At 41.3% G+C, this 16,128-nt stretch overlaps 1 protein-coding gene across 1 annotated transcript; it reads left to right on the top strand.

The window, feature by feature from the left end:
• The first annotated feature begins 7,018 nt into the window (after positions 1–7,018).
• On the top strand, positions 7,019–8,276 carry LOC115951438. The gene is made up of 2 exons (XM_031068647.1): positions 7,019–7,585; positions 8,070–8,276. The coding sequence occupies exons 1-2, from the start codon at positions 7,019–7,021 to the stop codon at positions 8,274–8,276; spliced, it is 774 nt and encodes a 257-aa protein (XP_030924507.1).
• Positions 8,277–16,128: the final 7,852 nt, after the last annotated feature.

The raw sequence follows: 16,128 nt of genomic DNA, 5'->3' as shown, positions 1-16,128 counted from the left end.
GTTAAAAAAAAAAAGTGTGGAGAAAAAGTTGCACCCTTTCTTTCTACCTTATCAGACTAATTTTGAATTAAGTCTCCCATTAGAAGATAGTAACAAAAAGCATTTAGGAATAATGAAGCTACGATGACAACAATTTACAATAACCTTTAAGTTAAGCCCATCAATAATTTAAGTTTTTAAAGACCCATATATGAGGTGACAGATCAATTTAAAGGTGTAGTAAAAATGTTTGTGATTTTTTCCCTGTGATTGTAATTTGTAAAAGAACTCTCTTAGGAAATACTAGTACTGTAGTACCCTATTATAAGCTAGCCAAGTGACCAGTGTTGACTAATAAGTGATACTGTTTCTTGGAAGATAGTGTTTAATTATGGTAGAAGCTGATAAGGAACAATTAACTCTTTTAAGTTTCAACCAATTGTTCAGAGGGGGATAGAAGGGAAGGATAAGAAGGATCCCACGCAATCAACTTGTAAGCCCGCTTGATTCCAAAAAACAAGAAACTCCTGGTAAGTACCAAATGTGGGTTTGGTTACAAATGGAATGGTGCTTCCACAAGTTTAGTTGGAGGGGTGGACTAATCCTTCATCACGTGGGCTGCTGGGTTGGTAGATATGCAAGAGAGGTTAGTCTCGCAACAATCGCGGAATTTTGGATTTTAATGCATAGTCTGTTTGGTTGGAATGATAGAAAAGTTAGAAGATAGAAAATGTTGATAGAATATAAAAGTACGGAAGAAAATAAGTAGAAAAGTGAAATGATAAAGTGTAAATTACTATTATACCGCTTATTATTAAAAGTATATATAGATTTGTAGTTTTCTTTTCTTTTCTCTACTAGTTTGAAGAAAAAAAAGATGGTGGATCTTAGGTGAAAAACTCTATCAACCCTATTTTAAGATTTTCTTTCATTTCTATTTTCACTCCAACCAAATAATGGAAAATCATATTTTCCTTCAAACATTTTCCAACCTCACTTTTTCACCCCATATCATGTTATTTCTTTCATGCTTGGTCCAAATGAAACTCATCCTGCACTGAAAGCTCTTGTAATAGTCGTTATTGATTGTTAATGTCATCTGACTCATCTCCAACAACTCGACCACTATGAGGTCGTGCTCAAGGTCAAGGAGGCGAATAAATGTACTGATGCAGTGATGCTTTTTAGAAAACTTGGAGTGTACTGATCAGGAGGATGACATCACCTTGTTCTTTGTTCCCTCCCTCTGTGTTGCAAAGTTTTATTAGATTTCGATGTTTTGGAAGCATGCATGTAGCCCTTGGGATGTAATAGTATACTCGTTTATTTAATGTTTCATTTCTCAATCTTATCATATTTTTACAGGGAGATTGGGGAAAATCAGAAAATGTGTCATATCAAAATATTGGTCACACAAATGAAGAGATGTTGGCAATGCTTATTGGAGTCATGTAATTTCCATAAACTTTGGTTCACAAATAATGCATAAAATTTCATCTTCAACTTTTATGTTACATGCATCATTTTCAAATTTATGGTTCTGACATGATTCTTGAGTAATTTTGTGGAAGAAAATTTATAGTAGTACACATTAGATTAGAGAGCATGGATGATGTTTTAAATTAGGGGTGTGCAGCCAACCCACCAACTTGCCAAAATCGATCTGACCCAACCCAACCCCACACCCCAACCCACCAACCTGACAAAACCGACTCGACCCAACCCAACCCGTCGGGTTGGGTCGGTTTTTAAGACTTGGAAGGTTGAGTTGGGTTACAAAATTTTTTTTGATAGCAGGTTAGGTTGGGTTTGAGTCATAAAATTCCAAACTTGCCAAACCCAACCCGACTCACCCATATTTAATATATATATATTTAAAATATATTATAAAATTAATAATTTTTTTATAAATAACTAGCTCTTCATATCCTATATAAAAGTCAATTAGTTTACACAAACCTTAGTAAATTACTATTATTGTTTAGTTATTAGTGTTGTTTGTCTTTAAAGAGTCACATTGATACTAATCTTTGAGTTTTTTTAATATATTTATATTTATATTTTTCTCTACTCAATTTAATAATAATAATAATAAATTTGTCCAACTGATGGGTTTAACCCGACCCATGTGGGTTGGGTTGGGTTGGGTTAGGTTGGACTTATGTGATGGGTTGGGTTAGGTTGAATTTTTTTGACCTACTATGGTGGGTTGGGTCAAAAAATCCCCTTAACCCGACCTATGCACACCCCTATTTTAAATTCCAAACCAATTAGTGAATCCAAAAAGTGGTCTATTTAGCATTTAATTACGTCTTTGATTATAAATACATACATATATATATATATATATATATATATATATACACACACACAATGCATTAGACACCAAAAAAAAAAAAAAAAAAGAATTGGATCGCAATCAAGTAGATTGAATTGACCTAACCAATCTGATTTTTAAACACCGAGTACGAGCTAAATTAGAATCACAACCTTATCATATTTTTTTCATAAATAATAGGTTTTAACTTTCAAATTTTAGTTTTGTACAATGTAAGAGAGTTTGCAAAACCTTACTAGTGCACGACCAACAAGCAAGCTAGAAATACAGAAGATGAGCCATGGGCACACGGTAACTGTGCAGGTAGAGCGAAGTTTACAATAGATGTTACTTTCATAACATGTGACATAGAATCTTTACCAGCAGACAGGTGGGGGAGCGTACATGTTTGTGTAAAAACCCTTCTTTTCTTTTTTCTTTTTTTCATGTCGTTTTCATCAGCTGGTCTTTTGTGCATGTCTGTATTTGCTCTCTCTCCCTTATTTGTTTTTCCTCATAATTTTATTGTACTACATTCGTGTCCCCTATAAGCATAGAATCTATACCTCTATCTCAAGAATTCAGCTGAATTTTTTACCTTGAATAAGGTGTCGTTTGATATGTCAGCTTACACACTTTGCAAAGAAAAAACAAAGAAATATTAACTTACACATGCGCAAGATGTGCCTATTGTCATCCAATTATTGCTTCTCCATTACTGTGTTTTTCGCATCTACTGGAGTTTCAAAACTCGGCACATCCTGACACAAGAAAAAAAAAAAGAGCCTACCCATTTATATTTGCTAAGTAACTAAGAAGATCATGAGAGGAATAGATGCAAAAGAAAATTGAGACGCAAGAACTAAGCATGAAAGAGAGAGAGATTAAGCAAATGAGTCTTACATGTCTGAATTCTTACAGCTATTGGACTTTATAGTTTATATACTGATATAATCTAAATCTTAGCTCTAGGATTTGTCGTAACAATCATAACAATCTTTTAACTGACTGAACAAAAACTACACTAATTACATTACGTTATAACAGATTATAGGAGCAGTTGTGCGACTTGCAGTATTAGGAATTTATACAAAGGATGGGTACGACACATTGTTTTTGAAGGTGCTTTAGAACACGACACATCGGCTCGGGCTTCCTTTACAAGACGACAAGACAGCTTTACCATCATCCTTGTGAGTTGAAATGTCTAGGTGAGTGATAAATTTTCTTTTATGCTGTTAGGCTATGAATAACAACATTAATTCCATAAACTAGAAATCACATTGATATGAAACACAATTAAATAATTATGAAACTTAGCTGCATCCATTGATAAATTTTTTTTTTTAAGATCTAATATTTGATGAATACTCTTAACTTTAGACACCAAGCTAAATGGTGTCCAATGTTATTGCATTTGTAGCACTCAGGGCCAGACCTAGGATTTTAAGCTAGGAGGAGTCGAAACATAAGGAAAAAAAAAATCCAAATAGTTATCCATATAGTACTAACAAACTATCAACCAAGATAAATACATAAAATCAATGTTTCTTAATACATTAAGATGCAATCATTTACCAAATAAAAAAAAAAAAAACACACACACACAAATATATATATATATATATATATATATATATATATTGTTTCTTAAAAGCATCAGCTAGTGAAAAAAAAAAAAAAATTATTTTCACATACCAAAACTTACTTTTGCTACTTCAATATAGCATTTGAAATGTCTTGTACAGTGTTTTTCATATTTGGTGTTCAAATACTAAATATTTAGTATTTAGAACACCTGATGTACTCTAATACTGGGCTAATTATGATTTTTTATTTTTTATTTCAAAGTTTTGTTTTTGTTAAGTTTTTGAGTTGGGTAGTTATTAGTTGGGTTAGGCTAATTAAAAGAGAGAGAGTCTAGGTTTTTGGAAGAGGGAGGCGCAACTCTAGAAATAAAAAGATATCAAAAATATATATTTCTTCTTTTTCTTTGGGCCAAGGGGCCCAAATTTTTTTTCTTTTTTTCTTTGGGCTAGGAGGGCTTGGGCCCCCCTTGGGTCCATCCCTAGTAGCACTTAATGCAACTGGTTTGGGCAGGTTTACCAACTCCCAAAGGTGGATACCAAAATGATGCAAGAAGATTAAAGCTTGCATTTTCTAGAGAGAGAAAGATTCTAGAGTGAGAGAGAGGGAATTCACACCTCAATCTATGCTCAATCTAAAAATTTAGAACTTTACAATCAATCTAATTATTATTATTACAATACATGGATATTTATAGGCTAAGAGTTATGGTGATAACATCATCCATTAACAACTTACCACATGCTAGAATAGAATTGTAAGTTGTAACATATTAATCATGATAGATTTGATAAAGCACGTGTCTACCTCTAACAACTTCCTAAAATCTAGCATATGCATGTGTTTCTAACTAATTTTTCCTCCAATTTTCAAATGCTACAATAAACTTGGCATATGTGGATTTCGCTACAATAAAAATGACACATGTGAAATGAACTATTGAGCATTTACATTAGTTTGTGCAAAATTTTATGTTTATTTTAACATAATAACTTACTTATTCTATTTTACACAACTTTTCAAAATAACCCACATCAGATATCTATTATACATTACATTTCATTAAAAATATTATTTCTTTACCAATTTTTTTTATCATTCTCTTAATTCATATATCTCTCTCTTCCCTCAACCATTCTTCCTCAATTAACCACCCCCATCAACCAAACCCAATTAAATGCTCAAAACAACATTGTACGACACTGTGGTACCCAGACCCATTTGGGTCTTGGGTTCTGTCTTAACAATGTGGCCCATGGACCCAACCTCTTTCTACCCATGACCCCAGCCTGAACCCACAAAAGCCACGGGCCCAAGCTTTGTACTGCTCAAAAGCCTGAAGAGTAGACAATCTACATTAGCATGCACCTTGTTTTGCCACTTGGTTCTTGCTCAACGAACTATTCCCGAGCAAGAAGAAAGGCATTTGGATACACCATCCCTTGTATACCCGGCAGTGCCTTGGGGAATATCACTGCCAAGCATATCTACTGAAGTGGGAACTAGTTCCAAGGCCACTCTCACCACACCCCACTCCCATCTAAAAACCCACTTACAATTAACGATATTGGACCTCTTATTGCACTAACTTTGAAAGCAATTATAATCCCTCCACTAACGACTTAGCTATAAATATGAGAAGCTAAAGGAGGAATGGGGGGTTGGAAACGCTTGCAAAGAAACAAAGAATAGAGTGAGGTGAGTAATCCAGAGGGAGACAGAGATAATTTTTGTGAGTCTCTATGCTGGAAACAACCCAACATAGGAAATCCAAGCCCACTTTACAAATAGATTATGAGGCCCAGCCTAATAGCCTCATTTTTGGCGCGCACAATTGGCGCCGTCTATGGGAATCTCCTACAAAGCTGTGGTTCGATTAAGACTCACGCTCAAGAAAATGTCTGATAGACGTTTAGGGAGCCATGCCGAAAGTGATTCGATAGGGTCTTCTCAGGGATCTACTTGGCGAGAGAGAAGACATAAAAGATGCGAGGATAGGGAGCGTGAGCGAGAGGAGGAACAGTCTAGCCTTGGAGAGGGCTCATATCAAACACACCGAACAATATCAAGTGCTTCGAGGCACAAGAAATTTGACAAGAGAGATGAGGAGCTGGAGCGGTTACGCAGACTGGTGAGAGATTTGGAGTTGAAGGTGAGAGGTAGGCACCAGAGAAGGGACCAAGATGATCGAGAAAGGAGAGTTGATAATGGGGGAAACCAATATAGGGTGGAGTCCAATCGGTCTAGTTCCTGTCGACGTTGGGACCGTTCCCAATCCAGTCCTGTCAAAATTGAGACCGTTTACGTTCACGCGAGTATACCGATTGGGATTCAGACTCCCTAGAGGGGTGACGGCCCCACAATGCTGCTATGGATGTAATAAGTCGTGCCTTACGCAGAGCCACTCAGTCGCTGTTCTCGGACGACATTGAACAGGCCCAAATGCCGAGCAAATTCACGCAACCACCATTTAACTCCTACGATAGGAAAACAGACCCAGTAAAGCACGTCAGTCATTATATCCATATGATGTCTTTGTACACACGCAATGACGCGTTGATGTGTAAGGTATTTCCCTCAAGCCTCGGTCCCACGGCATTAAGATGGTTTAATGGGTTACGAAAGGGCTCCATTCACAGCTTTGCAGAGCTGATTCAGGAATTCGGCGCCCAGTTTGTAACATGCAACCGAGTGCTGTAGCCGGTGGATGCAATACTATCTATGAAGATGAAGGTCGGTGAAACCCTTCGCAGTTATACCAATCGGTATTGGGAGCTTTACAATGAGATTGGCAAGGGTAACGAGAAGATTGCGACAAGTACTTTTAGAATGGGATTGCTCGAGGATTCTAAACTACGAGAGTCATTGACTAAGAAGCCTCCCGAGGGCATGAGGCAACTGATGAGGCATATTGAAGAGTATAAACGACTAGAGGATGACCGGCTGCAAAGTAAAGGTAAAGCACCAATGATGAATCGTCCTTGGCAAGGTAGTTTTCCGCTCAGGCTTCTGGGGGGTTTAAGGATTCAAGAGCCAGAAGCATAAGTAGAGGAGGTAAACGTAACATTTAAGGAGTCGGTGCACAGGATTGTAGACAGGATTAAGAACGAGCCTTACTTCAGATGGCTGAACAAGATGGGAGGTGACCCATCTAGGAGGAATCAAAACTTGTACTGTATTTACCACCAGGATAAGGGTCATACTACTGAGCAGTGCCGAGAATTGAAGGATCATCTCGGGCAGTTGGTGAAGGCCGGATATTTAAAGAAGTTTGTGGTGGACTTAGGGGACCGAGGTATGGGGCAGGGCACTCCGCAAAAGAGGAACCCTCTTCCACCCCCTCTAGGGGTAATTGAGGTCATCCATGTTGCCCCAGGGAGTCTCACTGCAACAAGAAGGAAAGGAGTGTTGATTGTACTACCAATGGAAGGCTACTCGGGCATACAGTCGTCTGAGAAGAGGATGAAGCTTGCCCGGGAGCCTATCGCTTTTGATGACGACGATTTGGAAGGAACAATTCAACCACATGATGACACGTTAGTACTCACGACCCGGATAAGTGGCTTCTTGGTGAAGAGGGTAATGATAGACCAAGGAAACGAGGCCGACGTGATGTATCCGGACCTATTCAGGAGGCTCGGATTGAAGAATGAGGACCTTTCGAAGTATAGTACACCATTGGTCGGGTTTGATGGTAAAGTGGTAATTCCCGAGGGTTAAATTTCCCTTCTCGTGAATATGGAAGGCAAGGGAGGTGGTAGTAGCATTTATAGTGGTTGCTTCATTTTCTCCATACAAGGCGATTCTAGGAAGGCCGTGGATCCATGCAATGGGGGCTATTCCGTCTACTCTGCATGTAAAAGTCAAGTTTCCTACCAAGCAAGGCATTGCTGTAGTAAGGGGAAGCTAGCAAGTGGCTAGGCAATGCCTAGTTGCCATAGTCAGTTGGAAGAAGAAGCAAGCTAAACAGAAAGAGTGAGCCGAACAGAAGGAGCAGATTGAGCAAAAGGACCTTCCTCAAGGGGTCCCTTTATAGCAATTACAGGATCCCCAATAAGAGAAGGAGGCTGATTGTGCCGAGAAAATGATGAGAGTAAGAATATTGCTGGATGTTGACAAGTACTTTCAAATAGGAGAAAGCATGAAGGACTAGGATAAGGTAGAGATGTTGTTATTCCTTATACAGTATGTGGATGTGTTTGCATGGAGTCCATATGAGGTGCCCGGGGTGGATCCTGAATTCATTGTCCATAGGCTCAACGCAGACCCATCATTCCCTCCTAAGAAGCAGAAGCCGAGGAGATCAGCCAAGGAGCATGTTGAGGAAGTGAAGTCAGAAGTTCAAAGGCTGAAGGAGGCTAGGGCGATAAGGGAAATCTTCTTCCTAGAGTAGTTAGCAAATACCGTGGTAGTGAAGAAGAAGAATGGCAAGTGAAGGGTTTGTGTAGATTTCACGGATTTAAATCGAGCATGCCTAAAAGACCCGTTTCCTATGTCGAAGATCGACCAGTTGGTAGATGCCACGTACGGACACTCGAGGATGAGCTTTTTGGTCGCCTTTCAGGGGTATCATCAGATTGCCCTAGCACCTGAGGACCGAGAAAAGACAGCATTCATCTCCCCGGATGCCAACTATCATTATACTGTGATGTCTTTTGGGTTAAAAAATACCAGGGCCACGTACCAACTGATGATGACGAGGATGTTCCGAGATAAAATAGGGTGTACAGTTGAAGTGTACATGGATGACATGATCGTGAAAAGTAAACAGGAAGTACGGCATATAGAGGATCTTCAGGGGGTGTTTGAGGTGCTTCGACAACATAAGTTATGCCTTAATGTTGAGAAGTGTGCTTTTGGTGTGGGGGCTAGTAAATTCCTGGGGTATCTGATCACTGATTAGGGAATAGAGGTCAACCCCGATCAGATTGAAGCCGTGAAGTGCCTTAAGCCGCCAAGAAATCCAAAAGAAGTACAAGTATCAACTGGGATGTTAGTAGCACTTAACCGATTCATCTCCAAATTCGCTGATCGCTACTGACCATTATATCAACTTCTGAAGAAGTGGAAAGGATTTCAGTGAAATAAGAAATGTGACAGAGCTTTTCAGGATCTGAAAGATGATTTGATGCAAACGCCCATGTTAACAACCCCGGAACCCGGGGAAGATTTATTCATGTATCTCTTAGTGTCCGATCATGCTATGAGTGCCGTGTTGCTAAGGGACCAAGGAATGCGGCAACCTGTGTATTACATCAGTAAGACTTTGGTTGATGCCGAGACAAGATACCTACCCTTGGAGAAGCTAGTGTTAGCTCTTGTGCATGCTACGAGGAAGTTGCCGCATTATTTTCAAGCTCATATTGTATTTGTCCTGATCGAGTATCCTTTGCAGTTGTTGTTGAAAAGATTAGACCTCACGGGCCGAATAGCTAAATGGGGGACCCAGCTAGGTTCCTTTGACATATGGTACATGCTGCGAAACTCGATGAAGGGCCAAGTCCTTGCTGATTTCGTTGCAGAGTTTTCTCGTAAAAACGACAGGAAAATAGTTTGTCATGTAGAGAATCTCCCATGGAAAGTACTTGTGGACGGAGTGTCAAGTGCCCTAGGGGCTGGTGCTAGGATCGTCATTATTAATCCTGAAGGAATACGAGGCCTTACTCGCCAGATTGAGAGTTGCTTTGGGAATGGGAGCTCGGGATGTGGAGATATATTCAGATTCTCGGCTGGTTGTTAACCAAGTCCAGGGCAACTTCAAAGCCCGAGATTCCTGGGTGAAAGTATACTTATAGGTAGTAAAGCAAATCATGAACAAGTTTGGTACGACGAAGGTGGCCCAAGTGGGCTGGGCGTAGAACAGACATGCTGACTCCCTAGTTATGTTAGCATTGTCAATGACCGAAAAGGTGCCTCGGTTAATCAAAGTGGAGCTTATAGCGGAGCCAAGCATTAGTGTGGCAGATAGAATTGATACAGCTAGGGTTGATGTTGCCATGATTTCAGTGACCAGGCTATGTTGGATGGACCCGATCATTGACTTCTTAGCCGAAGATCGAGTTCTGGATGATGAAAATGAGGCTAATAGGATTCGCGAAGTGGCTACTCGGTATTGGTTGTTAGCAGATCGTAAGTTATACTGGAGGTCTTTAGGGGGGCTGTACCTTTTGTGCTTGCACCCCGAGAAAGTAAATGAGCTTTTAGCCGAGTTGCATGATGGGATGTGTGGCAGTCATGTCAGGGGACGCTCATTAGCATACTGAGCAATGACTCAGGGATTTTGGTAGCCACAGATGCAGAAGGATGCTGCCGAGTATGTCCATAAATGTGAACAATGTCAAAAGCATGTCCCCTTGATCCATCAACCAGCGGGTTATCTGAATCCCATTAGCAGCCCATGGCCATTCGCACAATGGGGGCTAAATATTCTCGGCCCATTTCCTCTGGCAACAAGTAATTGCAGGTTCGTGTTAGTGGCTGTTGATTACTTCTCCAAATGGGCAGAGGCCAAGGCTTTAGCTAATATCCGAGATGTGGACGTTAAGAAGTTTGTGTGGAAAAATATAGTTACAAGATTTGGGGTGCCGGATTCGCTGATATCTGATAATGGGTTGCAATTTGATAGTAAGGCTTTTCGTGCATTTTGTAGTGATCTCGGCATCAAAAACAGGTATTCCACTCCAGCGTATTCGCAGAGTAATGGTCAAGCTGAAGCTACCAACAAGGCAATTGTGAACGGGTTGAAGAAAAGATTGGACGGTGCAAAAGGTAGGTGGGCTGAAGAGCTACCTAACGTTTTGTAGGCATATCGAACAACCCTCAGGAGGTCTACAGAGGAGACTTCGTTTTCCTTAACGTACGGGGCAGAAGCCGCGATACCAGCCGAGGTGAACCTATGCAGTGTACGAGTTGTGGGATTTGACCTTGCCCAAAACAATAAGCTGATGGTGGAATGTTTGAATTGGTTGAAAGAGTGCCGAGAAGCGGCAACTATACGACTGGCGAAGTATCAGCAAAAACTTGCCCGACGCTATAACCAAGATGTAAGGACGAGGGGATTTAGTGCTGGAGATTTAGTACTGAGGAAAGCCATGGGAAATATGCGAGATACAAATGTCGGGAAGTTAGCCCAGACCTGGGAAGGGCCTTACAGAGTTACTACCATCGCAGGCGCGAGAGCATACTACTTAGAAGACCTAGACAAGAGACCACTGCCCCGGTCATGGAATGTCCATAACCTTAAGAAGTTTTATCACTGATCATCCGTACATGGAAGTGTAAATTCGAATATGTACATTTTATTAGCCAATTTGATGATGTTACTTAGGATTTAGTGCTGGACAGAAACCTGCTTCTCAGTTCAATCAATATTACAGAGCAGGTGAAAACCTTATGCTAAAAAATATCTTAAGGACAGAAACTTGCTTCTCGGTTTGATCAATATCACCGAGCAGGTGGAAACCTTATACTAAAAACTATCCTAAGAACAGAAACCTGCTTCCCGGTTCGATTAATATCATTGAGCAGGTGGAAACCTTATGCTAAAAAATTTGCTAAGGACAGAAACTTGCTTCTCGGTTCGATCAATATCACCGAGCAGATAGAAACCTTATGCTAAAAAATATCCTAAGGACAGAAACTTACTTCTCGGTTCGATCAATATCACCGAGCAGGTAAAAATCTTATGCTAAAAGTATCCTAAGGACAGAAACCTGCTTCTCGATTCGATCAATATCACCGAGCAGGTGGAAACTTTATACTAAAAAATATCCTAAGGACAGAAACCTGCTTCTCGGTACAATCATTATTACCGAGCAGGTGGAAACCTTATATTAAAAGGTATCCTAAGGATAGTAGCCTGGTTCTCGGGTAGATGGAAACTTTCCACCAAAATGTCACCTAAGGAAGGAAGCTTGCCTTACATTACAATCAAAATCACCAAGCTAAAAATTATCTAGGAGCGGGGATCTACGTCTCGGTTTTTTATACCATACATCTTGCCCGAGAGAGTAAATATATGTTGAGTAGGGTTTCCGATTGCCGAGGGGCTAACTTATTCTACTCTTTAAACCAGCCCTGAACATCAAACATGCCCGGAAGTGATCTTCCCAACCTGATCATTAGAAGGATATATATGTGAGGAAAATAGAAGAATATAGCGAGGAAAATAGAAGAATATAGTGAGGAAAACAACATAGTATTAAGCATTCGTAAATATGATTAAGTCTAGTGTTCGGCAAATAAACCTTAATCAAACAAAGTCAACACATAAAAACAAAACCAATGTCTTGTCACCAAAACCCGGTGACCATATAAAAGTTAAACCCGGCAAGGAAATAATTGTTAGTCACCACAACCTAGTGACATAGGCAAATTAACTGAAAGAACGAAAGTACTTAAGTAAAAGAAAAAGAAAAGTAAACAGTAGGGATCTAGTTCGGCAATTAAATCGTAGGGTTTGTAGGCTGCGTCTAGGCGGTGGTCTCGATCATCTGTTGGTTTGTTGTGGGCTGTAGAATGTCCTTGCCGAGCTGATCACTAGCACGGGGGTTACAGGTGGCTTCCATATCATCTAACTCCACGTGAGAGTCAATTTACTCCACCAGCTCCCTCATACTTGGCGACTGTTCTTTGTCGATGGGCCCCAGGGGGTTCTGCACGGCAAGAGTAGGACTCAGGAAGGGGATCTGGCCGTGATCCCTTAGAGGAGAGTCCTCAGGGACCCCCAAGGCTTGTAGGGCAACCAGCCAACCCTCCTCGAAAGCTAGCCTCCAAGCCTCTTTAATGACCGGTTCTGTGAAATTATCAGCATCAGCAAACCCTTCATTGTACCACTTGTTTTCGCAAGCCTCTAATGCTACTCTCAGGTTGGCCAGTTTTTCGGCTTGAGCAAAATTCAGGCTTATTGTATCAGCCAACTTTAAGTCTGCTTCATTTTGCTTCATCTCTAGTTTCGCAGACCTCTTCTCCGCTAACGCCTTAGCCTTCTCCGCTAGCGCCTTAGCCTTCTCCGCGGCAGCAGCTCTCTTCTCGACAGCCTCGGCAGCTTTTCTCTTGTCCTTTACTGTCTTAGCAGCCGCCTCCCCAACAGCCTTCTCCCAGTCAACATTCTCAGAAAGTTCCTTCAACTGCCCATCGAGGATGTGAGCTAGCTGAGCAGCCTGATGGAACAACAGTAATCAGTACGACAATAAAAAGAACGTATATAAGGGTTAATAGAAAATCAGGAAACGAAAGATTACCGCAATAGTATGCCACTGCAGCCTCCTTCCTATGTATTCTTTCATCCCCTCCTCAAAGGCGCGCATGTCCTTGGGCAAAAGGAGGTCGTGCACCAAGCTTTGGGCAACACGCCCCCCTTCACCTTTCTCCCACACCTGTACGCTAGCAGTTGTAGGAAGAGGCTTGCCGTCCAGCTGGAAGGTAGGTTGCCATGCAGGCTCCTGGATGATGATACCTCTTGATGTCTGGGGGGGGGGGGAGTCCTGGTTAGAGCATCACTCGGATCGGTAGGAGTTTGCTCGACAAAATGTTGACTTTTTCGAGTTTGGCCGGAGGGATGAGGAGGAGGGGGAGGAGAAGGGAGCGTCTAACAACGGCCTTGAAGAGGTTGCTGCTACGCGGTTTGCCTTGCGCTGGGCACAAAATGATCAATTGTCATGGCCTTTCTGGTCACCATGTCTTCACCACGATCGGATTCAATTTCAAAGGAGTTAATAGATTCTACAGCTACTTGCTCGGCTTCCTGACGGGAGCCTCAGATTCAATAGGGGCCTCAGGTTGGGCGAGGGCTTCCTGAATGAAAGCCTTGGATTCAACAGGCGCGTGAGCTAGTTCTCAGAGGCGTTGGGACACACGTTCTGCCAATTTGTCTCGCAAAGGTGCAAGCTCGTACGAATAAGTATACCGCCGACTAAGGTCCCAAGCATCACCTACTATGAATATCGTAGGAAGAAAATTCGCGTGCCGTACGTCGATGTATAAGAGGAGGGGATTGTCTACCAGAAAAGCCTACGCGAAAGGTTGCCAGGTAGAGTACACAGGTTCGACGCTGAGAATTAGATGGGACGCTCGATGCTTCCCGCCCCAATGAACGAATATCTTGGACCTAAGTATAAAATTTAGATCCCTTACATGAACTACCCTAAGATCCTGGGTAAACACTTTGCCTCATGCAATGAAAAATGTAGTGAATCAGTACTCAGATAAACAGAACAATCATAAGTGGAAAGACAAACAAGTTAGAGATCAGTACGAACCCACTTCGCGTCGTGAGAGGGGGTAAGGGATTTCACCGGCAAACCAATTGCCGCGCACTCGAACGAACTTCCCGGCAGAATTCCTATTAGAGTTAGGTAGGCAAAAAATTAGCCGTACCCTCGTATCTTTAACCTTTAAGTAATAATTGGTTCTCTTATTCCCACACAGACTGTACATGTGGTTTATGTCGTGGTGGTCCAGTTGCAAACTGAACGTTTGATTCAACCTACTGACACAACTAACTACCAGGTAAAAATTGGGGGGAAGTTGGTCAGGTCACATCCAAAAGTACCTAAAGGTATTGAGTAAAAGAGGGTCCACGGGAAACCTAACCCCACCCACTAGAATCGCCATTAAAGGGAAAAAAGCAGTATTTGCCCCTCTGTGGAGAGCAATTTCACTCTCGTGGCAGTACGCCACTTCCACATCATTAGGAATGTCAAATTTTTGCCTAAAAGTGGCTAAAGACGCCTCAGTGTTCAGAAGGAAAGTATAACCCATCTTAAACTCTAAAAATTGAAGGAAGAAACTCGAAGAAGGAAACTGAAGTAAAAGAAAGAGGTAGAGAACTTACTTTGGGCTCTAGGAAAGAAAGGGACTCTAGATTGATGGACAAGCGCATAGATGAATGCACAGCAGAGAGAAAACTCAGAGAATGGAGAGCGAAAAAGTAAAAGAATGATTTGGGATGAGCTATTTATAGGAACCAAAGGGGAGTGAGAAACATTTAATCAGCAATAATGAGGCTTAATTAGCAATAATGAAACAAAAAACCTTACGGATACTAATGCCAATTGACACGCACGCCACCTCAGTTCACAAACTGTTAGGTAATGATGACGGCTGAACCAAACAGCCAGATTTAACACGCCTTTTGAGAGTGCATTAATAAGTTTCTGAAACCGCCCAAATATCCACCCATTGGGCTTTTCGGATAGCGAGTGCCTTTTGGGTTCCTTGATTCTTCCCGAGGGCCGGGCATGAATCAAAGGGGGCTAATGTATGGCACTGTGGTACCCAGACCCATTTGGGTCTTGGTTTCTGACTCAGCAGTGTGGCCCATGGCCCCAACCTCTTTCTATCCATGACCCTAGCCCGAACCCACAAAAGCCACGGGCCCAAGTTTCGTACTGCTCAAAAGCCTAAAGAGTAGACAATCTACATTAGCACGCACCTTGTTTTGCCACATGGTCCTTGCTCGGAGAACTATTCCTGAACAAGAAGAAAGGCGTTTGGATACACTATCCCTTGTATGCCCAGCAATGCCTTGGGGAATATCGCTGTCGAGCATATCTACTGGAGTGGGAACCAGTTCCAAGGCCACTCTCACCACACCCCATTCCCACCTAAACACCCACTTACGATTAACGATATTGGACCTCCTATTGAACTAACTTTGAAAGCAATAATAATCCCTCCACTAACGACTTGGCTATAAATATGAAAAGCTAAAGGAGGAAGGGAGGTTGGAAAGGCTTGCAAAGAAACAAAGAATAGAGTGAGGTGAGTAATCCAGAGGGAGAGAGAGATAATTTTGGTGAGTCTCTACGCTGAGAACAACCCAACGTAGGAAATCCAAGTCCATTTTACAAATAGATTGTGGGCCTGAGTAAGGCCTAGCCCAATAGCCTCATTTTTGGCGCGCACAAACACCAAAACAAAACTTATACATTCTATCATCAATTCTCACAAACCTACAAAATTCTAGTAAGCTTGAAGCTAAATAAGAGAAACAAAACCAGTCAAAGGCTCAAAGCAACACCAAAACAAATCCACAAATTTTATCATCAATTCCAACAAACCTGCAAAATTCTCAAATATCAAATACCCAAATTAAATCTAACCCAAAACAAATACCAAAAACAATAATAATAAAAATAATAATAACACTTCTCAATTGCCCAAGTCACTTCCTTGCTTGATATTTACGATGGCTTTGCAATGAAATGGAGTTCATCAGAGCTCCGGTAGTTGCAGTGGCAGTG

Source organism: Quercus lobata, chromosome 1, assembly GCF_001633185.2.
Source record: "Quercus lobata isolate SW786 chromosome 1, ValleyOak3.0 Primary Assembly, whole genome shotgun sequence".
In the NCBI taxonomy this organism is placed as follows: Eukaryota; Viridiplantae; Streptophyta; class Magnoliopsida; order Fagales; family Fagaceae; genus Quercus; species Quercus lobata.
This window is presented reverse-complemented; position numbering and strand designations above follow the sequence as displayed.

Bases quoted from the DNA above. Each gene is read 5' to 3' on its own strand.
- LOC115951438 (XM_031068647.1), top strand. From the start codon at position 7,019: ATGGGAGGTGACCCATCTAGGAGGAATCAAAACTTGTACTGTATTTAC. The intron at 7,586-8,069 runs GTAATTCCCGAG...TTCCTTATACAG, and splicing joins TCGGGTTTGATGGTAAAGTG to TATGTGGATGTGTTTGCATG.